Source organism: Capra hircus, chromosome 3, assembly GCF_001704415.2.
Source record: "Capra hircus breed San Clemente chromosome 3, ASM170441v1, whole genome shotgun sequence".
Lineage (NCBI taxonomy): Eukaryota > Metazoa > Chordata > Mammalia > Artiodactyla > Bovidae > Capra > Capra hircus.
This window is the reverse complement of record NC_030810.1, coordinates 20,330,119-20,354,727: the sequence shown is the minus strand read 5'-3', so window position 1 is coordinate 20,354,727 and position 24,609 is coordinate 20,330,119. Positions and strand designations below refer to the sequence as shown.

The 24,609-nt window shown below is 38.1% G+C and overlaps 1 protein-coding gene across 3 annotated transcripts in view; it reads left to right on the top strand.

Moving 5' to 3' along the window:
* GPBP1L1 (GC-rich promoter binding protein 1 like 1) overlaps window positions 1-24,609 on the top strand; it is a 65,915-nt gene that overhangs the window by 32,377 nt on the left and 8,929 nt on the right. For all 3 annotated transcript variants that reach the window (XM_005678522.2, XM_005678524.3, XM_005678523.3), the window contains exons 3-7: window positions 413-527; window positions 2,800-2,929; window positions 3,321-3,607; window positions 17,898-17,970; window positions 19,067-19,260. In XM_005678522.2, coding sequence (XP_005678579.2) covers window positions 468-527; window positions 2,800-2,929; window positions 3,321-3,607; window positions 17,898-17,970; window positions 19,067-19,260 — 744 coding nt within the window. In that variant the 5' untranslated portion in view covers window positions 413-467. The remainder of the gene's footprint in view (window positions 1-412; window positions 528-2,799; window positions 2,930-3,320; window positions 3,608-17,897; window positions 17,971-19,066; window positions 19,261-24,609) is intronic.

Here is a 24,609-nt window from a genome sequence, read left to right as displayed (position 1 = left end):
TATTCTTGCCTGGAGAATCCGATGGACAGAGGAGCCTGGTGGGCTGTATAGTTCATGGGGTTGCAAAGTGTCAGCAGTGTTTGAAGCAACTTAGCATATGCCTGGCATAGCATGTATCTATAGTTATGAGTAGTTGTTTATTCTTCTGCTATAACCCAAGAATTCATTAGCTTCTGTCATATAACCTTCAGGGCAATGTCCCACGTTCTCTGTGTTGAATATTCATAGTTATATATTCACAGGCTATTGTTTTTGTTTAGAACTTCTCTGATGTATGAGGCCAGAGGACTACTCTAGAAAGGCTCAGAGAGCAAGTTTTTCTGTAAAAGGGTGACCTTAAAGAAATTGCAGACTCCTTTACTTGATACCAGGTTCTTCGAAGAATAACTGATTTCAATTTTCTCATTTTCAGATCCTGGCCATGAGGTTGGATGCCTCACCTTGTTGAAAAGAGACACTGGACCTAAATGGCGCAGCATGACTTTGTTCCTGCTTGGCTAAATTTCTCAACACCACAGTCAGCTAAGGTACTGTTCTCCATTCTAGTAACTATCTCAATACCAATTCTTTGCATCCTTGTATTGTCTTATAGCCTCTGTTTTACAATCTAGTTTTTTTTGTGTATATTCAGTCTTGACTGATAATTTTAGATATGTTTTCATAAACTTATCTTTCTTTTATCTTACTTTTAGGATATAAATAGGGTATAAACACTTAGGCAGTTCAAGTCTGTGTACCCAAGTGTCCTGTTTATTTCATTACATGTTAACCTTTTCTCATTGTGTGGCACACTTAAGACTTCCTATGTTAGCTGCAGAACACTTTGGTTTGGGGGGAAAGGGATCTTCATAATGAAAGTACATATGTCTAAAGTAGTAGTTGAAAAAGGATAGACAGTAATTGATTGACTACTACATGATTAAATCCTAGAAATTCTATTTCAGAGACAATGGTCTGCTCACTGATATTGGAGAAAATGTTTGCATTAAGAATAAAGACAAATGGAATATATTCTTGATAAAGGAAACCTTTGGGAAGCTAATAAAAATACTTCTTGTTTTGCCACCTAATAGAGGAGGGGCAAAGTTGATAGGTTGTCTCAGGGAAAAAAAAAAAAAAACACATTTTTTTTAAACATGCATTTTGGGGAAGATGTTCCTGGTCTGTCTAGACCCACAACCCTTTGCTTTAAATTTCAGTTTGAATTGTGCTTGTGAAATTCCCAGCCATCTCATAATTGACATAATCCGCCTCAAGGGTTGGAGGTGGTGAACCTGAGGGATTAAAAGTGTTTAAAAGTAGGCAGATCTTATACCTGCAAAGAACAATTGATTTAGCGCCATGAACTTGGTAAAAAGAATTAGGAAATATAATTTATTAATAAATATTTCCATTAAGGCTACAGCAAGCAAATTTGTATCGTATCAGCATAAAGATAGACTTGTGAAGTGATGCAATAGAATAGAAAATTCAAAAATAGTCCTATATATTTAGTCAGTTGATTTTTGACTAAAGTGCCAAGGTAATTCAATGCAGAAGTGATAATCCTTTTTAACAAGTTGCTTTAGGACTGGATATTTATGGGAGAATAGGAGGGAGAGTGGAGAAGGAAATGGCAACCCACTCCAGTGTTCTTGCCTGGAGAATCCCAGGGATGGGGGAGCCTGGTGGGCTACTGTCTATGGAGTCACACAGAGTCGGACACGAGTGAAGTGGCTTAGCAGCAGTAGCAGTAGCAGGAGGGAGAGCCTCAACCTTGACTTTATATCATACATAAAAATTAACTTGAAGTGGATTATAACCTCAGTTGAAGAGTTAAAACCCAATAAACTTTCGGAAGAAAGGAGAAATCTTTGTAACCCACTGAAAGAAAGTGAAAATCTCTCAGTTGTGTCTGACTCTGCGAACTGGGGTCTCCAGCACTGCAGGCGGGTTCTTTACCAGCTGAACCAGTAGGGAAGCCCTTGTAACCCACTGGAACAGCTAAAATAAAATCTGATAATACCAAGTGTAAGTGAAGATATTAATAATAAGGAAATAGATGTAAAGATTTCTATGACACAACTTGTAGTTCTCCTAGAAGCACTTATCAAATGTTGGGAGTGGTGGGCCTATAAACCATACATTTTGTGGATTTTTAAATTTTGGTTTTCTATTATTTGAGAAAAAGACTGTCATAAAATATAGCTATTTGAAATAGGAAAGGACATAATAGTGTTTCTCAAAATGCTTTATTTTAGTTGTGTAACCTCAGACTTATTCTCTCTGACCTCCTTCCTTGTGTGTAAATAAAATGGGGATGATGTCAAATTGTAATCTTCTTATGAGTATTAAACAATGGAAATAAGTATTTTATAAAACTATAAAAACTTGTGTGTGATTGTTAATGGCATGCCATGGTGGTATTTAAACTGTTCCTTTCTCTTCGATTCGAGAGTAATTTACACAAATAAGCTATTTAAAAGCAAGCATCTTTCTTTTCCTTTCAAGATGAACAACATCTTTAAGTGTAAGTTTTGGAGCTTAATCTTCTGGATATTGACTGATTCCTCCCCCACCCCCTGCCATGCAAGTAATTGAAGTAGCCTGTTAATTAATTCAATCAGTGATTAAATAGGCAATGTAGAACTTCTCTAACTCAGAGAACTATTGCCCTTAACTATGTCACATGTGCTCAAAATGGAGATATCTGCCACCAATATTACTTGTTTTCTAGAAGCCTGATGCAAATCCAAAGATAATAAAAGAGATTGATATGTACTTATCTGTTTGCTTCTCTATACTTTATTATCATCTTAGTCACCTACAGCGACTTTCGAAAAACACGGAGAGCACCTACCCCGAGGAGATGGTAGATTTGGAGTAAGCCGTCGTAGACATAATTCCTCTGATGGCTTTTTCAACAATGGACCTCTTCGAACGACAGGAGGTAAGACATACCCAACTTCCACGACTATTTAAGCTACTCAGAGGGAAGCCCAGGTTGAGGGTACATGTCCGTAACCTCGGAATAATGATATTTTGTAAATATAATACTCAATTAGATCGTCCAGTAGTCATTACTCACCTATATTGGCTTTCTAATGTTCTTAGGTTCTCTTAAGTTAAGTTCTCTCCAGTTAAAGAACTCATACAGAAATTATATTAAAACAAAAGGATGTATCTTGTGATTTGTGTGTATGGACTTAATTTTTTATTTAGCAGGTCCCCTGACGGGCTTTGGCAATACTGTAAATTAGATCAGGAAGCATATGGCCCACTTGTTTCTGAATTTCCAGAAAGCAAACACACTAATATGTTACTTTTCCTTATTTTTTCAGATTCATGGCACCAGCCCTCCCTGTTCCGCCATGATTCTGTGGACTCTGGTGTCTCTAAGGGAGCATATGCTGGAATCACAGGGAACCTATCTGGTTGGCATGGCTCTTCACGAGGTCATGATGGCATGAGCCAGCGTAGTGGGGGTGGCACAGGAAACCATCGCCATTGGAATGGCAGCTTCCATTCCCGGAAAGGCTGTGCCTTTCAGGAAAAGCCACCTACAGATATTAGGGAAGAGAAGAAAGAAGATAAGGTGGAAAAGTTGCAGTTTGAAGAGGAGGACTTTGTAAGTATAAAGGTTTAGTTCTGCAGTTAAAATCTAAAATGATTCTTACATATAAAACTCTGTTAATAATGAGAACATTTGAATAAATACATAAAAGGGAGTCCTACATTTAGACTTTTATTGTTTTTAGGAAAGAGTTGATTAATATGAAGATGAGGACCAAAATTCCTATATAATTTTTAGCAAATCTAAATATTTTTTCATCTTTACGCCTTTGGAACTTGAAAGAAATCCTGAGTTTTAAGTTTTCTAAGATTCAATATTCAGATATATTTATGGAAAACTGTTAAATTGTCTTTCTCCAGCTATCCTAAGAGGGATTTTTTTCTGCTGATATTGCTTACTTATATAGACAGTTGTGATAAGTTTAGAAACACACAGTTAGGAATATTTTAACTGTTGCCTAAATATGCTACTGTGTGTTGAATTATATGCCTTTTGACATCTGAGCCAAAAGTAGTTTTTGTGCACCTTTAAAAGTTTAATAATATATTTTATTTATAACCAAGTATATCTAAATCATTATTATTATTTTAACCTGTAGTCATTATCTTCAAATTACCGAGATAATTTACATTCTTTGTTATACTAGGTCTGCAAAATTCCTTGTGTGTTTTATAATTATACTACATCTTAATATAGATAACACATTCCAAGTGCCCAGAAGCCACATATGACTAGTAGCAAAATCCTATTAGTGCAGCTCATTATTTTTAAGTAGCACATTAGATAAGCTAGTCACTTTTATGACACCCATTTCATATTATCAAAGCCAACTAAAGAGTAAAATTTAGGCATTCAGCCCCTCCTCCCAAGTTTAGCAAATGATCTGGGGGCTCTTAATTTAAATGTTACTTATTGATATTCCTATTTCAAGGTGCCTATCCTTTAAAACTTTATTCCTGGAAAAGTCTGTAATACACCAATACATTAAGTATTTGACCAGAATGTTTTTAGTATTCAGTAGTCCAAAATGACTATACTAAATTATAACTTTATTTATTCAGTAAATAAGCAAATTCAAATAAGACCAGTGGTAGTGATAAGGAAACAAAATCTCTCTTGCTCATTACACTTTGAGAACTTGATGAAATCCTCATCAAACCAGCAGCAACAACAAAAAAAGTTGAATGATATTCCTATTATAAAATGAATTTCATTTTGTAATTTTCACACAATTAAATGAACCTACTGTAGTTATAATTTCTATCATACCTGGACATTTACCTAAAATACGTATTATTATGACCACAGTCAGCTGAGCACATGGAAAACAAGATTTATTTTAGTAGTTTAAGTTTCTTGTGTGCTTTAGTTAAAAAAAAAAGAGATAATGAGAAATGAGAATTGGTGTGGGGTAAGGTAGAAGTTACTTAGAGTACCTTTTAAACTGGCACTATACTACTGATTGGCATAGTTTGATAAGGTCTGTTATCAGTCCCGTGGCTTTTCCAGTGAGAAATGAGTTGACAACGGAAAGAAATGTTTAAGGCAGCGTTATCTTCACCTGCTAAGTCACATCATACCTGAAAAAGGTCAATAAGGGCAGGTTTATTTTGTGTTTACACTTTTATGGCATATTCTAAGTGTACATTAAAGTGTGGAGAAAATGGTCAGGTACACTCATAACCTAGCTTTGTGAATATTGACATGTTGCCCAGTATGCTCCAGACCATTCTTCTACAAATGAGGCAAGATATTATAGGTACAGTTAAAACTTCCCCAGCCATATTCTCCTCTTTCCCCTAAAGGTAATCACCATTTTTATTTCAGTGTTTCCCATCATATATGTTTCTTTACTGTTAGGTTGGTACAAAAATAATTGTGGTTTCAGACTGAATTTTAAATCATTATAACTAGGCTCAAACATATCTTTGTTAACCAAAATAGGAACCATTACAGTGAACACATTTTTGCCAATGAGAAGTAAGTTTGTTTATTCCTGTAGCGTAAAAATCCACGCTTCAGGATTTGACAAAAAGTATTTTCTGCCTCCTGCTAGTTGTGGAAAGCATTTTCCTTGCAAAGGAAAAGTTGTCAAGATGCTTGAAGGAAGTGGTAGTTGGTTGGGGAGAGAGCAGGTGAATATGGTAGATGAGGTCAGATTTCATAGACCAGTTCATTCAGTTTTGAAGCTTTGGTTGTGTGATGTGTGGTTGGGCGTCATCATGCAGAATTGCGCCTTTTCTGCTGACCAGTGCTTGCCACAGGTGTTGCAGTTTTTGGTGCATCTCAGTGATTTGCTGGGCATACTTTTCAGATGCACTGGTTTCACTGAGATTCAGAAAGCTGTAATGGATCCGACCAGCAGCAGACCACCAAACAGTGACCATGACCTTCTTTTTCTTTTTGGTGTAACTTTGGCTTTGGGAAGTGGTTTGGAGCTGCTTCTCGGGCCAACCACTGAGGTGGTCATTGCCAGTTATAATGTAAAATCCACTTTTTGTCACACATCACAATCTGATCAAGAAATTATTTATTGTCCTTGTGTATAATAAAAGAAGATGACACTTCAAAACAGTTTTTTTTAATTTACAGGCAGCTCATGAGGCACATACTTGTTGAGCTTTTTCACCTTTCCAATTTGCTTCAAATGCCAAATGACTGTAGAATGGTCGATGTCGAGTTCTTTAGCAACTTCTTGTATAAGTGCAGCAGCTTCGATGACTGCTCTCAATTGGTCGTTGTCAACTTCCACTACAGCTGGCCACTATACTCCTCATCTTCAAGGCTTTCATCTCCTTTACAAAACTTCTTGAACAACCACTGCACTATATGTTTGTTAGCGGTTCCTGAGGCAAATGAGTTCTTAATGTTGCAAGTTGTCTCCACTGCTTTACGACCCATTTTGAACGCGAATAAGGAAATCACTCACATTCACTTTTGTCTACATCATTTCACATTTCCGTGGTCTAAAATAAATATAAACAGCAAGTAATAACTCATTAGCAAAAAGCCATAAAGCAAGATATGCACATTGAAATGATGTATATAACATTACCACAAATATTTAAGAATATATTCCAAAAAAAGAATATATTCCATTATCAAAGAGCAAAATTCAGCAGTGCAGAATCACAGTTACTTTTGCACTAACTCCATGTATGAATGTATCCATAAACAGTCTGTAATACAATTTTGCCTGATTCTGATTTTATATGAATACTATCACATCATCTGCTGCTAAGTCACTTCAGTCATGTCCGACGTAGTTCTCTTTTATTTCCTTAAAATTGTTTGAGATTTGTCTATGTTGATACATAGGGCTCTAGATCAGTGGTTCTCAACCCAGGAACAAATTTGCCTCCTTCAGGGCACATTTGACAATATCTAGAGAAATTTTGGTTGTCACAACTGGAGATAGTCCTGTTCACATCTAGTATGTAGAGATCAGAGATGATGCTGAATTTCCTACAATGCACAGGACAGCCCTATAACAAAGAATTAACCAATCCCAAATGTCAGTAGTGCCATGGTTGAGAAACTCTGCTGTGTATCTCTTTTACTGCTGTATAGGAAATATTCTGTTGTATGAATGTACTAGGTTTGTCAGCCCAACAGGCTCCTCCGTCCATGGGATTTTCCAGGCAAGAGTGCTAGAGTAGATTGTCATTTCCTTCTCCAGGGGATCTTCCCGACCAAGGAATCGAACCCAGGTCTCCCGCAGGCAGATGCTTTACTGTCTGAGCCACCAGGGAAGCCCATTTTCCTGTTAACAGACATTAAGTTTGTTAAAAATCTTGTTTTGGAGGATAAATCTAAAGAATGGAAACCATGGCATTGTAACTAGAGAAGAAAGTGAAAAATAAGATTTCTACAGAAATTAAAAAAATAAGATTTCTATTCAAAGGGAATTAGTGAATAATACGTAATCAAGACCATCCCCATGGAAAAGAAATGCAAAAAAGCAAAATAGCTGTCTGAAGAGGCCTTACAAATATCTGTGAAAAGAAGAGAAGCGAAAAGCAGAGGAGAAAAGGAAAGACATAAGCATCTGAATGCAGAATTCCAAAGAATAGCAAGGAGAGATAAGAAAGCCTTCTTCAGTGATCAATGCAAAGAAATCGAGGAAAACAACAGAATGAAAAGACTAGAGATCTCTTCAAGAAAATTAGAGATACCAAGGGAACATTTCATGCAGAGATGGGCTCGATAAAGGACAGAAATGGTCTGGACCTAACAGAAGCAGAAGATATTAAGAAGAGGTGGCAAGAATACACAGGAGAACTGTACAAAAAAGAGCTTCACATCCCAGATAATCACAGTGGTGTGATCACTCACCTAGAGCCAGACATGCTGGTATGTGAAGTCAAGTGGGCCTTAGGAACCATCACTACGAACAAAGTTAGTGGAGGTGATGGAATTCCAGTGGAGCTCTTTCAAATCCTGAAAGATGATGCTGTGAAAGTGTTGCACTCAATATGCCAGCAAATTTGGAAACCTCAGCAGTGGCCACAGGACTGGAAAAGGCCAGGTTTCATTCCAATCCCAAAGAAAGGCAATGCCAAAGAATGCTCAAACTACCACACAATTGCACTCATCTCACACGCTAGTAAAGTAATGCTCAAAATTCTCCAAGCCAGGCTTCAGCAATACATGAACAGTGAACTTCCAGATGTTCAAGCTGGTTTTAGGAAAGTCAGAGGAACCAGAGATCAGATTGCCAACATCTCTGCTGGATCATCAAAAAAGCAAGAGAGTTCCAGAAAATCATCTATTTCTGCTTTATTGACTATTCCAAAGCCTTTGACTGTGTGGATCACAATAACTGTGGAAAATTCTGAAAGAGATGGGAATACCATACTGACTGACCTGCCTCTTGAGAAACCTATATGCAGGTCAGGAGAACTGGACATGGAACAACAGACTGGTTCCAAATAGGAAAAGGAGTACATCAAGGCTGTATATTGTCACCCTGCTTATTTAACTTACAGGAAGAGTACATCATGAGAAACGCTGGGCTGGAAGAAGTACAAGCTGGAATCAAGATTGCTGGGAGAAATATCAATAACCTCAGATATGCAGATGACACTACCCTTATGGCAGATAGTGAAGAGGGACTAAAGAGCCTCTTGATGAAAGTGAAAGAGGAGAGTGAAAAGTTGGCTTAAAGCTTAACATTCAGAAAACGAAGATCATGGCATCCGGTCCCATCACTTCATGGCAAATAGATGGGGAAACAGTGGAAACAGTGTCAGATTTTATTTTGGGGGGCTTCAGAATCGCTGCAGATGGTGATTGCAGCCATGAAATTAAAAGACACTTACTCCTTGGAAGGAAAGTTATGACCAACCTAGACAGCATATTGAAAAGCAGAGACATTACTTTGCCAACAAAGGTCCATCTTGTCAAGGCTATGGTTTTTCCAGTGGTCATGTATGGATGTGAGCGTTGGACTGTGAAGAAAGCTGAGCGCTGAAGAATTGATGCTTTTGAACTGTGGTGCTGGAGAAGACTGTTGAGAGTCCCTTGGACTGCAAGGAGATCCAACCAGTCCATCCTAAAGGAGATCAGTCCTGGGTGTTCATTGGAAGGACTGATGCTGAAGCTGAAACTCCAATACTTTGGCCACCTCATGTGAAGAGTTGACCCATTTGAAAAGCCTCTGATGCTAGGAGGGATTGGGGGCAGGAGGAGAAGGGGACGACTGAGGATCAGATGGCTGGATGGCATCACCGGCTCGATGGACATGAGTTTGAGTGAACTCCGGGAGTTGGTGATGGACAGGGAGGCCTGGCGTGCTGTGATTCATGGAGTCGCCAAGAGTTATACGTGACTGAGCAACTGAACTGAAGTAATTCATTTAAAAAGAAAATACAGAAGGAGCAGAATTGGAGGGTAGAAGATAAAGAGGTCTTAGTACCAAAGAGATGGGTGAGGTAAATTAGAGGTATGCCTTTGGAAACAGAGGTGGTAGTTGAGATTTATGAAAGTAATATATTCAGAGAGGAGGTGTGTGGAATAACAGTAAGGGGGATTAAGAAGTGATTAGTTGAAAAAGATTGGGATATATCAAGAAGGAATAAAATTTCTTTTCTTTTATTTAAATGGCCATGCTATACAACATGCAGGATCCTAGTTCCCAAATCAGGGATCTAACTTACGCCCCCTGTAGTAGAAATGTCTCTTAACCACTGGACTGCCCAAAAAGTCTGGCACATATATTTTTAAACAGTAGCTGTTAGTAAATGTGGGTGAGAGCTTTGTTCCTGGCAGTTTGATATTACCTTCCAAGGATAAGAGAATGAATCGATGATGCATGGTACACTGTTCCTTGAAGAAGAAGGAGCCAGGCATGAGGGTAGTCTTGTAGGATTTGGGCTTTAATGTGTGTGGAATCTGAGAGTAAGAAATTTGTGGAGAGAAGGGATTCTGAGAAGGTACAACAGTGTAGCCGTGGCTTTGAGTCTTACCAAATTCTCCAGTAAAAGCAGAGCTCCCTTTAATATCAGGAGCAGTATTAACATGTATATTTTCACTACTTATATTTAGCACTGTACTGGAGATCCTAGCAAGTGCAGTAAGTCAAGAAAGAGAAATAAAATGCATTATAAATAAACAGAAAGAAATAAAAGTTTCTATTCACAAGTGACATGATTGCTTACATAAATCCTAAGGACTCTAAAGAATTAACAAGGTTTTAGGCTACAGCATTAATTTAAGTCATATTTTTATATACAGTTGATCCTTGAACAACATGCTGTTCAAGAGTTTGAGCTTGCATGTCCATTTGTATGGAGATTTTTTTCAGTAGTATATACTATAGTTGCAGCATATGATCTGCAATTGATTGAATCCACAGATCAGAACTCAACAGCTTATATGTATACAGAGGGCTTTTTACAAAATTCCAAAAAACCTTTGAAAATTGCTTAGGAATAAATTTAACAGAAGATGTGAGAGACTTTAATATTGAACCACAGAATATTGCCAAGGGAAATTAAACATCTAAATAAGAGATACATTTTGAATGGAAGGCTTTGAATTAGAAGATTCAACATGGTTAGGACATCAGTTCTATGGACTGTACAACCCCAGCAAGCATGCTTTCTTATATTGAAATAAAAAGACCTAGAATATCTAAAGCAATCTTGAAAAAGAACAGTCAGAGAATTCATACTTGCTAACGTCAAGACTTTGTATAACGTGACACTATTCAAAATGATATGACATTATTGTGCATATAGATTGATGCTGCTGCTGCTGCTGCTAAGTCACGTCAGTCGTGTCCAACTCTGTGCGACCCCAGAGACGGCAGCCCAACAGACTCCTCTGTCCCTGGGATTCTCCAGGCAAGAATACTGGAGTGGGTTGCCATTTCCTTCTCCAATATAGGGCAGAACAGATAAGCCAGAAATAAACCTTCATTAATATGTTCCTCTGATTTTCAACAGAAGTACCAAAGCAAGCCAATCAGTGGAGAAAGAAATGTTTTTAACAAATTGTGCTGGGACTGTGTATCTATCTGTATATAGGTATAGATGCTGCAAGTGTGTGTGTGCTTAGTCGTATCCGACTCTTTGAGATCCCATGGACTGTAGCCTGCCAGGCTCCTCTGTCCATGGGATTCTCCAGGCAAGAATCCTGGATTGGGTTGCCGTGCCCTTCTCCAGGGGATCTTCCCTACCCAGGTTTCCCACATTGTAGGTGGATTCTTTACCATCTGAGCCACCAGGGAAATCCAAGAATACTGGAGTGGGTAGGCTATCCCTTCTCCAGGGGACCTTTCTCATGCAGGAATCAAACTGGGGTCTCCTGCATTGTAGGCGGATTCTGTACCAGCTGAGTGACCAGGGTAGCTTCTCTGATGGCTACCCCATCTATACCTATACTTTCTCTTAGGTATAGATGGGTCTTCCCTGGTGACTCAACATGGTAAAGAATCTGCCTACATGCAGGAGACCCAGGTTTGATCCCTGGGTAGGAAAGATCCCCTGGAGAAAGGGAATGGCAGCCCATTCCAGTATCCTTGCCTAGAGAATTCCATGAACAGAGGAGCCTGGCGAGCTACAGTCCATGGGGTCACAAAGAGTTGGACACAACTGAGCAACTAACACAACACAGGTATGAGTATATATCTTCTCTGCTCCTGTCGCCTAGCATATAAAAAATGAATTTGAGATGGTTTATAGACCTATGGTAAGGCCTGAAGTGAAGAGAACTTCACTGTCTCACATAGGGGAGACATATCTGTCTCACATAGGGGATTTTTAAAAAAGATTTATTTGGACCTAGGAAGCAGTAACCATAAAGGAAAACACTGATAAATTGGGCTTCATCAAAACTTAAGACTTCTGCTTATCTCACAGACTCAGGAAAATATTTGCAGAACATAGATTTGAAAAGGGGCCTGTGGCCATAATATGAGTAACTCCTACAAATCAGTATTTTAAAATTATAAACAAGATTTGAACAAATGTTTCACAAGGAAGATATAAGAATGGCCAATAGGCACATGAAAAAATGGTCAGTGTTATTAGTCATAAAGGAAGTGTGGAAATTTAGATTAAGACCACTATGAGATATTGCTGTACAGACTGGCTAATATTTAAAGTCTGAAAACACTAAATTTGGTGACATTTTTGAGTACTTGGAGCTCTCATGTAGGTGTGTGTAGTAGTACTGCCATTTTGGGAAAAGGAAAATCTGGCAGTTTCTTATAAAATTAAACATAAATCTGGTGACCCAGTACTTGCACTTCTGTGTATTTACTAAAGAGAAATGGAAGTCTATGTACATTTATTGTAATTTTTTTCATACTACAAAACTGGAAACTTTTTTTTTCTTTTGGTGGCCATGCCATGTGGCCTGTAGGATCTTAATTTGCCAACCAGGGATTGAATCCAGGCCCTCAGCAGTGAAAGCATGGAGTCCTAACCGCTGGACTCCCAGAGAATTCCCAGCAAACCATTTAAATGTCTGTAGAAACAGGAATAGAAAAATCGTGGTGTAATCATGTAGTGGACAACTTAATACTGTGCAACCCCATGGACTGCAGCCTGCCAGGCTCCTGTGTCCATGGAATTTTTCAGGCAAGAATACTGCAGTGGGTTGCCATTTCCTACTCCAAGAGATCTTCCCAACCCAATCTCTTGTGTCTTCTGCACTGGCAGATGGATTCTTAATGGACTACTTATTCAGTAATAAAAAAAGAATGACTGGATAAAATACGACGAATCTCAGTGAAGCTTTACACAGTAGAGTACATACTGCATGATTCCATCTATATGACATTCTAGAACAGCCTTCCCAGGTGTGTTAGTAGTAAGAAGTCTGCCAGCCAAGCAGGAGACATGAGACTCTAAATGCGTGATGTATAGGAATTCTTTCTATTACTTCCAAGTCTGAAATTACAGGATTGAAGAGCCAGGAACTACATGGACATCACCTACAACAAAATAAAGTGAGGTATTGCAGCATAGGGGCAAATCGCTGAAAGCTATAAAACCTGAATAATAATTAGGAATTAGCATTTGTGCAGGAGAAATTGAAGGAAACAACAGGGCATCAAGCAACCCCAGGATTTTCATAAGAGCCAGGAATTATTCTGGAAAGCTTACAGAACATTTGAGAACAGCAGCTAGAAATTAGGGGTGGTTTTCCATATTCCCAAAACTAGTAAATACAGAGGTATTCTGGGATAAGGTTTGAAGGGTCTAAGTGGATCAATTAGGAGAAAGAAATCTTTGAGTAATTTGAACAAGGAAAGTTAATATAAAGAACTGTAACAAGATAGGATAATGAGTGATTGGCTAGCAAAAAGTAAAGAGAACTCTAAATATAAAGAATACAGAGTTCTGGGATTTCCCTAGTGGTCCAGTGGTCAAGAGTCTGCTTTGTAGTGCAGGAGATGCAAATTCGATCCCTGATTGAGGAACTAAGATCCCACATGCTGTGGAGCAACTAAGCCTGTGTGTCACAACTAGACAGCCTATACTCTGCAACTAAAGTCCATGCACGGCAGGCAACAAAAGATCTGGCATGACGCAATGACGATCCTGCATGCCACAACTAAGACCTGATGCGGCCAAATAAGTAAATATATTTTTAAATATATAGAATTCTAAGGTAACGAATTAGCAGATACAAGGAGCTGCCACTAACTCTAGGGCTAAGACAGAGTGCCTAAGAGTGCTCTCTTGCCCCATCACCTCTCCCAAGATTGAGATCAAGACCTTGTTGGAAAGGCCTAGGTGTGGTTCACTGGATGGCAGAGCAGTTGGTAAGGTGCTTCTTTAGGGAACATACTGGAAATATGCCCTTTAGAGTACCTCATAAAGCTGTTTGTGGGAGATGTCAGTGCTATAAAACCACTCAAATCAGTGCTCACTTGTACCTTAGAACCCGGCTTAGAGCAGGAGCAGGGTGCTAAAGGAGTCTGCTGAGTAAGCACACAGGAACAAGAAGCAAAAATCTCTCCTTGCTGTCTACTGACAAAATTACCATGCCAGCATTAACAAAGGGAGTTTGTTTTTTTTTAAGTGCCCAGATAAATTTACATGGAGCAAGCAGAAAGGATGGCTGGAACCAAGAGGCAATAAAATGATAACCAGCACAGAGTTCTATCCCTTTTAATCATAACTAGCCAGTGCTCCCTTCCAAAACAAAGCCCCTCACTGAGAACAAAACTGTTGGGAATAGAATCCAGACTGAGCTGCAGAGACAGACTATAGAGACAAAGGGAAGAAAAGGTTCATATAAAAAGCATGGGGAGGGGGTGGTGAGCTAGGATATCAAAGAAAGTATGCCATCGTCCTTTTGAGCACTCCATGGAAACAACAGAAGAGAGAGCTATGAAGAGTGATATTAGAAAGCTATCTTGATCCACATTCACAAAAATTGATCACATAAAAATGGAATAACATGAAAAGATCAAGATAGTAAGGAACAGAATATCATTTCTATAGACCATGCAAAGTATACCTGCAAGATGTGCACAATACATATAGGAACCATAACCTGCTAATTTAAAATCTGAATAAATGGTACAAGAAAAATATAACCAGAAAAATTCACAGTGCTAGAACTTGGGAAACAATAAAGAAAAATGAACACTAAACAAGGAGCACAAGACAACAAATTGTAGTGTTTTCCAAGAATTAAAAGATAAAGGAAACTTTAAATAAGCTGAAACAAATAGATGAAATTTAGAATTGAAAAAAAGAGATGCAGTAATTTGACAAAAAAAAATCCAAAAGCTCTCCCTTCAAAAGAATAACAATGAAAAATTAAGTGCTAAAAAGTGTAATTCAAAAATAATTTCATGAAATACAGTAAGACTTGAAACTACAAATTGAAAGGACAGCCGGACCAGTCATCCTTTGTATATCAAGACATAAAGAACAAGTGACGTAGGAAAAAAAAATCAGATACACTTTGACAACAAAGCTTTATAACCCAAGTCAGTGAATTAACTGGATACTCAAGCAAAGAAAATGTGAGCCAAGCATTTTATACTCTGTCACACTTATCTTCATTTATAAAGGTCACAAACTGTGTAAGAACATTTTATTAATCATATTGTTGATATTTTGTATCCTTGAAAATCAGAGGTATAAGAAAGGAAATACAGATAGAAAATAGAAGATGTTTAGTAAAAAGCCCAAGGCCCTCAATTTGAATTGGAAATATCACTAAGCCATGAGGTATTTCATCTTTCAAAATGTGTGTATATGCACATGTTTGTGCATTTCCAGGCTCTGTCCACTAAAAAGTACTGAACACAATAACCAGTACCATAACAGTGTCCCTAGTGCCCAGACCGTGGTCTTGAAATGCCATTTCTGGACAGGATATTTATAAGATAAGCTTGGAATGTTTTGTTATACTACATAGCAAAGAAGTAAAGACAGCTAGGCTTGTATCAAAAGGATTTAGAAGCCAAATTGAAGAGGTTCCCACTGGCCAAACATGGGATGTTTCATGCGTCAATTATGGGTAATAATTTCAAGTGTTTGATTTACATTGTTGTTTAGTCACTAAGTCATATCCAGCTCTTTCTGCAACCCCATGTACTGTATGTAGCCTGCTAGGCTTCCCTGTCCATGGGATTCCCCAGGCAAGGATACTAAAGTGGGTTGCCATTTCCTTCTCCAGGGGATCTTCCAGACCCAGCGATCAAACCCACATCTCCTGCATTGGCAGGCAAATTCTTTACCACTGAGCCACCAGGGAAGCCCTTAAATAACATTAAATATGATTAAAACTGTGAGTTCACAGTGATACCCCACCCTAGAAACAAGCATGTATTCTATCTTTCCCATATAAATTCTGCCACTGAATTGTGGAAGTGTATATACTAGCTTATAAAGAAAGGATGATAAAATTAGGTCATTGTATTGCAGCTTGTAGTGAGTTAATAGTTTCAGGTTATGAGCATCACTGTCTGCCAACATCACAGAAACAGAAGCATAGCCAGACATTAGGTATCTCCTAAGGAGAAAACAAAACCAGCAAGTAGGTGCCAAAATAAAAATGGGCGAGGGGATCCTATAGCCTCTAGAACTGACTACCAATTTATAGGAAAGGCAGAGATATAAGATTTTTCAGGTAATTTAGAGATTAAGAGATGTTTTTTGGAGACAAAACTATTTAGAGAGGGAAGAAGTGTTTTTTGGTTTTGTTTTCTATTTAATAAGGCTTATAAAATGTTTCTAGTTTGGCTGGTGATGTTCTATTAAATTGAGTGGTGACTACAAGAACTTTTTGCCCACTTGGTTTATGCAGTCTTCCGGGTCTGTTACATTTTACTATTTTAAAAAATTAGTAGAAAGAGATCAAAGATACCAACTAAATAGGTCAATATTTCCAAGACCCCTAGATGGAATATGAAGACTACAGGCCTATTTAAAACAAATAAGAATATACAGCCTTTTTCTATGTAGATTCCTTCTGCCCATACTATTCCATTCAGAGGAGTGTATTTACCTGTCCTTTTTCTGTCACAAATCTGTCCATTGGTATACTGAATTAATAGTTCAGATTGTGTCTGTGCTTGTTTTATGCTAGTCTGTCTCCTCTTGACAGGTTGAAAATAACACACCTGCTGGGGCCCCACTCCTGAAGATTTTGATTCAGAGACTCTAGTCAAGTCTGAGCATCTGTCTCTTTTGTTTGTTTAATGTCTCATGGTCATTTGTACTCAAAGGCCATTTTCCTGCTCTGTACCAGATTGTAAAGTTGAGGTTTGGACATCAGTGTCATCCTCAAACTCCCTATACAGTTCATTATTGAGTCTGTTGCTCTTAACACTTCTGGATCCTTCCTGTCATCTCTTCCTCTACTCATGTCACCTTCATAGTTTTCTGGACTATGAAATTGGTCTCCTAATAGATACTTAAAAGCCATGAAATATATCCTTCATGCTGCTACCAGACTTGTAAACTAATGATCAGATCACATTAACTCTTTCTGAGAGATGGATCCCCATTCCTAAAGAATAAGATTCAGCCTCCCTTAAAACTGCTTCACAATCTGGCACTTTCCTATTTTCCCAGACATCTCTTTCCCCTAAGAAAGATCCTCTCATTCCCTAGCACTGACGTTGAACTGTGTGCAGATCTCTGAATATTTGATTCTTTTTCATATTTTTCCTGTCTTGGTGTTCATTGAGCATTCTGTTCTGGAATCACCCATTTTCTAGCCTTGGAGTTCATCATTAAGGACTCCTCTAATGAAACTTGTTCTGATAGAACTTCTCTTTCTAGTAGAATTGACTATTCTTTCCTTACTACTCCTTCCCTAATGTGAACGTTTATCATAGCACCTATAACCTTTTATTGTACTTTTGGCTCCAAGTTTATCTTTTTAGGAAGACTGTGTCCCTTGTGGGGATAAGGATTCTTCTTAATTGCCTTTGTAAATTCCCAGCACAGTCCCTAGCACGTGATGTGCCTCTGCCCTAAAGCAGTCTTATTAAAAATGCTATAGATATTTCACTGGCCAGATTGTGCTCTTTAAATCTGAGAAAAGTGATAGACTTGTTCATTCAGCTTTCTCCTTAGTTGGCGTATATATCCTATAGGAAGATGAGAATTTGCACAGTGTGTTGTGTTTTTTTTTCCTTAATTTTTAATCCTCTTATATTAAAGGAAATGAAAGCCATAAGAGCCTGAGATTAATGTAAGACCTGTTGATTGGCATTTCAACATATCTGTGTTAATTCTGAATATAGTGTTAAATAAGTGCTGCTGATAAATAGTTATTTGATAGGTTCAATGATGCTACTTTGCAAAATGTGCTGAAATGATTAGCTTTCTGTATCAACCATTAATATACCCTTTTTTCCTAGCCTTCTTTGAATCCAGAAGCTGGCAAACAGAATCAGCCATGCAGACCTATTGGGACCCCTTCTGGAGTGTGGGGTAGGTAGATTTGCCATTTTAAAGGCAAAACTTTAAATTTATCTTAGCAGGGAGAGGAGAAAAATTTCTTTATCTCTTTTTTTGTTTATCTCTGGTTTCTCTTCTCATCCATTTGCACATGGTAACTAACACCTATTAACTGTTACTCTGCCCCCACCCCACCTCCGCCCTAAAAATACCATTGGGATGTAAAGGTAGTGGAGTCAGAATAAAGACAATTGAGAGCTTGTAGAACCCTGAATTTAAAATCAGATTTTAAGCAAATGAATTCTAAAGTATTCTTTGATAGGCTAAATAATACCACATCCTATAGAACATTTTGTTCAGCCAGGTTCTGTTTGCTGACTGTGGTGGTGGTATCCTTGTTTTTGGCAATTATAAATGATGATTGTTGTATAGGTAGGGGAAAACCTATAAATCCATACATTTATATGTATACATTGGGAATAACTAGCTTTATAAAAAGTTATTAGACAAATCAGTGTTTTTCAAACCAAACCTGATCCTGTGGCATTGGGATATTTGGCCTTTACAAATTGTACTCTCCTGGATCCTATGTTATTCAGTAGCCAGGCATCTTATTAGGAAGGCTTTAGTGTATCTAAATACTGGGTTTGGATTTTGAGTTGCAGCATTAAGGGCAGTTGCTGTACCACTTCCCTTTTGTTAATGAATAGCTTTGCTCCAGTTCGCCTCATCAGAAGGTCCCATAGCAGACTCCTTTTTCTGGTTTTCTCTATTCTCTCTATTCTCATACTGACAGGAGTTAACTACTCTTGGATATATTCTTGTTTGGTATATGCCTGAGTGATCACACCACACGTGAGACCTGTTATACGCCTGAAAGATTGCTAACATCTTCGGGCTTGTTGGTTGAGTATGAATTTAGAATCAAGTATTTGACATACTGCCTTTTTTCTTATGGTTCCTGAGTAGTGTCGCTTTTGAGAATATCTATGAAGTGCACACCAGGAAATGTTTGTCACTTAGTCACAACTCTTAGCTCTTCACTGAAAGTGAGGCCTTCATTTGAACTATGCTGTGTGTTAACCAAAAGGTTTGACATTCTTTTGCTGTCCACTGTTATGTTTCACAGAAAACCCACCTAGTGCCAAGCAACCCTCCAAAATGCTAGTCATCAAAAAAGTTTCCAAAGAAGATCCTGCTGCTGCCTTCTCTGCTGCATTCACCTCACCAGGATCTCACCATGCAAATGGAAACAAATCGTCAACCATGGTTCCAAGTGTCTATAAGAACCTGGTTCCTAAGCCTGTACCACCTCCATCCAAGGTATGATTTGGAATCAGTTTCAGAACCTTATACAGCAAAAGTGGGATGAATAAATAAGAATTGAGTAAATTTGTTTTTTCCTGTTGAGTCACTCACCAGGTATTCATTTGGTACCATTAGCTTATATGTTTAGTATTTTACTCTGTCTCCAAACTCTCTACTGCTGTCAACTACATGTTTAGTAGGCCTCTCATACTCTAGCTTCATCTTATAAACCTGCTTCTCTTGATTTGCTGTTTTCATTAATAATGTCAACATTTATCTGTTTGATAAATAGATGTTCAGTGGGCTGAACACCATGGCTGCTGCTTCATTCCTCCTCCTCACTCATTCCCCTGTATCAAGCAGTTACAGTCTCTGTCAATTTTTTCCTCTATGATATCCTACGTCTTTGTCATCTCACATTTACTATTTCAGTGTACCCTTCTATTGCCTCATCTCTCTGTATTTATCTTCCACTGAACTGTCAGAATGGTTATCCTAAAGCAGTCTGAATATATCACATCCTTTCCCATTAAGTCCCTTTAGTGATCCCATACCATCAGTATAGCAGAGGTTGGATAACTTAGGGATCTCCTGATGGCAGACATTCAGAGAATCTGCCTGCTATGCAGAAGACCCAGGTTTGATCCCTTGGTCGGGAAGATACCCTCGAGAAGAAAATAGCAACCCACTCTAGTATTTTTGGCTGGGGAATTCCATGGACAGACGAAGCCTGGCAGGCTAAACTTTATTTGTAAAGGGCCAGATAATTCATACTTTAGGCTTTGTTGGTCACACAATGACATATGAACTTTGGGTGACATACTCTTTTTCTTTTTTTTCCCAACCCTTTAAAAATGAAAACAAACAAACAAACAAACATTATTAGCTTATGGGTCATATAAAAATAGGCCTCAAGCCAGTTTTGGCCCATGGGTCATAGCTTAGCAACCACTGATGTTATAATACAGTGTCCAGACTCCTTAGCACTGGCATGTATAATTCTATGTAGTCTAAGCCCAGTCTGTCTTTTATATTTTACTGCCCTTTCTTTCTCTTACCTAGGAGATTTTCCTTCATGTTTATGTCATCCTCTCTGTGAATCCTTTTCTGTCACATATGTCTAAAGATCTAATTAAGCCTTGTAGCTGATTGAATAGCATTCTGTCTCTAATCATGACATTTATTGCACCATTTCTTCACTTGGTGTAATCTCCTTAAGGGCTTCAGGTCTTTTTCATGTTTGTATCCCTAGCACTCTCACAAAAGCACATAAAATTGCTTGAATAAATTCTAGCCACTGTAAGGAAACAGAGTTTACTGTGTTATTAAAAATACTAATGAGCATTAATTCACTTTTCTCTATGCACCAACACTTGTTGAGGCTTCCCTGGTGGCTCAGTGGTAAAGAATCTGTCTGCCAGTGTAGGAGACGTGGGTTCAATCCCTGGGTCTGGAAGATCCCCTGGAGAAGGAAATGGCAATCCCCTCCAATATTCTTGCCTGGGAAATTACATGGACAGAGGAGCCTGGTGGGATACAGCCCATGGGGCGTCACAAAGTTGGACATGACTGAGACTCAAAACACTTGTCCTGTGCTTAAGACCAACACAAAGAAGTATATCATCGGTCCTGAGCCCCATGAGCTGAAAGTTTAATTGGGATGATAAGATAAAACAGTATAAGGTCACATGATTGTATATGAAATAAAATAACAAATCCTAGAAACAAATCTTAAACAGATTTGGAACAACTAAATTAAAACACTCTTTACATTATTCAGAGGAGCACGATCACCTTAGACTACAACCATCAAGGGAAATTTTACTGAAAAAATGTAATTTGAATGAATTTTTAGACGATAGTCAAGATTTAGATAGTCAGGAAAAAGTCTGGAAAGTACTACAAATTAGAAGAGGTGGTTAAAATATTTTGAAAATAGAAAACAGTGGCCACATTTGAGGGATAATGAATGAACCATTCTAATTGCCTGGTAGTACTGGAAAAATATCAGAACTGATGGTCGTTATCCTAGTGATAATGAAGCTTTTCAGGGTAGAGATCACCAAGGGAAAGAGGATAGAAGAAGAGTAAAGAATAGGAAAATAAGACTTGGGAAAATACTTATTATTTAATAAATATTAGGAAAATAACAACATAGTTAATAGGATTAAGAAATTGTACTCAGAGATAGAAAAAATGGTATGCTATCACAAATCTGCACGGGTGAGTTTAAGATAGCAGCCAAGGTTGTCAGCATTTGTCAGTTGCTGGTGACAAGGGCAATAACTGAAAAGAGGGGGTTTGGACCTTAGCAGTTAGAAAGTTTTTGGTGACTCTGAGTTGAGGTTTTAGGAGAGTAGTGTAAGGCTGAAAAACAAGATTTCAGAGGATTCTATAGTTTTGTGGGTGGAAATGAAGGTAGTGGCACGTTTGAAACTTGATAGTAAAATGAAACAATATAGGTGCTAGAAAAGTTAAGTGAAAGGATGAAGAAAATCTGTAGGAAGAAGCCTGTGGGGACAACTTTAAATTTACTTGAAAAGTCATTAAAGGAACATGACCCAAGAAGAATACACTGATTGACAAGTGGTGTTATTTTTAAAAGGGGTTTAGAATATTATTTCCTTTGATACAGAAGGGAAAGAATGTGAATTCAGTCAAGAGAGCAACTCCTATAAAGAAAGAACCCAGCATGAAAATTAACAGCAAGACTTTCGAGTAGGCAGATGACACTTAACTCCTTCTTTATAATACAACCTTGAACAAGTTTCTAATGTTCTGAACCTCAACTTCATCATATAAAATGAAGATGGTAGTGCTTGTCTTTCAAGGGTTTTTGAGAGATTAAAAAGTTTTCATAAGTGTAACTTCATTGGGAATATCTGCAAACATTATGTTAAAATGTAGAAGAAGAATAAGAAAATAAATGAGACAGAGTCATAGCCTCAGGGGTCTCATATCTTCTGTGGGTGAAGACGTGACAAGGAGAATAGTCATAACACAGAGCTTAAGATCAGTTTAGCCCTGTTGTGGAGAACTGAGTTCAGAAAAGATAAAGATAGGAAAACCAGTGTGAAGTCCGGTTTAACTGCCTTTGCAAAAGGTAGCAAAGTCTGAACAGGGATGTGATGCAAGTGAACAGAGAAGAGGTGTGGTGATGGCACACAGTGGGAAGCAAATAAGAGGACGAAAAGAGGACACTGAGCATTCTTCCCCCGGAAACGGGTAACTGTGGAACCATTTCACTGAAGGTAGAGAAGAAAGAACGCAGAGTTTTCAGGAAAAAGTTGGTGTGAGTGGTTCTGGGACTTTTGAATGTATAGGATACTAGGGGGAGAGAAGATGACTAATAGGCAGATGTGGATGTATCCATTCATTCATTTTCTCTATGTGTTTAACAGTGATTAAACACTAAGTATCTGTGTATTTAAAAGCTGTATGTCACTAGAGGCACAGAAACAATCTCAAAAGGTTTATTTTGAGATAAAGTGAAGAGACAGATACGAAAAATAATTGTACTGCCTTCTTAGAGAGGGTCCTCATGAGTCTTTACAGATGAGGTCATATTTGAATTGGGTTTTGAAGTGACAAAGGAAGAACTACCATTTGTTGACATCTTACTATGTTCCAGGACATTCACTAGGCCTTTTGCATAAAATATTTACTTTAATCCTAGGATGCAGAAATGTGAGGTTGAATGCAGAGTTCCAAAGAATAGCAAGGAAAGATAAGAAAGCCTTCCATCGGTGATCAGTGCAAAGAAATAGAGGAAAACAGTAGAATAGCAAAGAGTAGGGATCTCTTCAAGAAAATTAGAGATACTTCATGCAAAGATGGGCATGATAAAGGGCAGAAATAGTATGGACCTAACAGAAGCAGAAGATATTAAGAAGAGGTGGCAAGAATACACAGAAGAACTATACAAAAAAGATGTTCATGACCCAGATAACAATGGTGTGATCACTCACCTAGAGCCAGATATCCTGGAATGCTAAGTCAAGTGGGCCTTAGGAAGCATCGCTACGAACAAAGCTAGTGGAGGTGATGGAATTCCAGTTGAGCTATTTCAAATCCTAAAAAAAATTACGGAGTCAGGATTCTTCAATGAGATTTGTCTGACTTCAGCTAGGGCTGTTTACACTGCCCCAGAATACTTTCCATCTTGATAAAGGATAAAAAAGAGGAAGATGAGAATTCTGGTTTTGGAGTCAGACTTCATGCCATTCTAAGTACTTGGAATATAGTATTGGCAGGTCCTAAGTAGGCAACAAACTGTAGTTTTAAAACAGTAAGAGTTTGTTAGGGAGCAAGTAGGTGAGGCATTGAAGGCAGAGGAACTGTGTTACCCAAAAAAGGGGGAGGGGGAAAACATGCCATGTTTGGGAAAAGATAAGTGGTTAAGTATGGATGGCAGGTAGTCAGGAAATGGTGGCACTTGAAGACTAAAGCCAAGTGATGGAGGTCTTTATAAAAACTCAGGTGAGAGTTTAGGGGTCATATTATCAGCTACATGATTTTAACAACTTAAATGATTAGACAATTAACAAATAACTAGTTTTTCTAATTAAGTTCACCTGGGAACAGATTCCCAGTTGGCGAGTACTGAGTATGCCTACACCCACTGAAAAGACGGAAAGGAATTATGAGGTGAGAAAAGAATGAAGGATGAGGGAATTGAGAAAGGAAATACTGGAGTGGGTAACCATTTCCTTCTCCAGGGGATCTTCCGACCCAGGGATCAAACCTGGGTCTCTAGCACTGCAGGGAGACTCTTTACCATCTGAGCCACCAGGGAAGCCCAAAAAATGGAAAAGAGTTCAGAAAAGATAGGTAAAGTGCAATCTCTCATTTTCTACAAAAGTAGACTTTTTAAAGCTGACTTTTGAATGTAATATGAAGACAAAATTTTTGCTTAGTCATTGACAGAGCTGTTTTATTAAAATGGGGATAGAAGTATGTGTTACAGGGAATTAAATAGTAATAATGAGCAAGTGAAAGCAGATACTGACCTGTGCAAAGAAGTTTGGCAATAAAAGGATAGTAGTAAAAAGGAAAATAGATCTTTTTTTCCCCTAGCTTCAACTTAATAGAAAAGAAATTAAAGATACAAAGGAGAAATAATTGATAAATTCACAAAGGAATGAGAACAAACATGTAGAATGATAGAAAGGGAGCGTGGAGCCATTAAAGGAACTTGAGATGCAAAGAAGGGAATTGGGCAGAGTTTGGGTCTAGTGACTTCTGACTTCCGTCAAGTAGGAAAAGGCATGATCGTTTGAGGTGGAGAGTTGAGATTGGTTTGGAGGGAAGGAGAAGATACTTTAAAAAGAAAATGGTTGATATGTGGTTCATTTTAATGTTTTT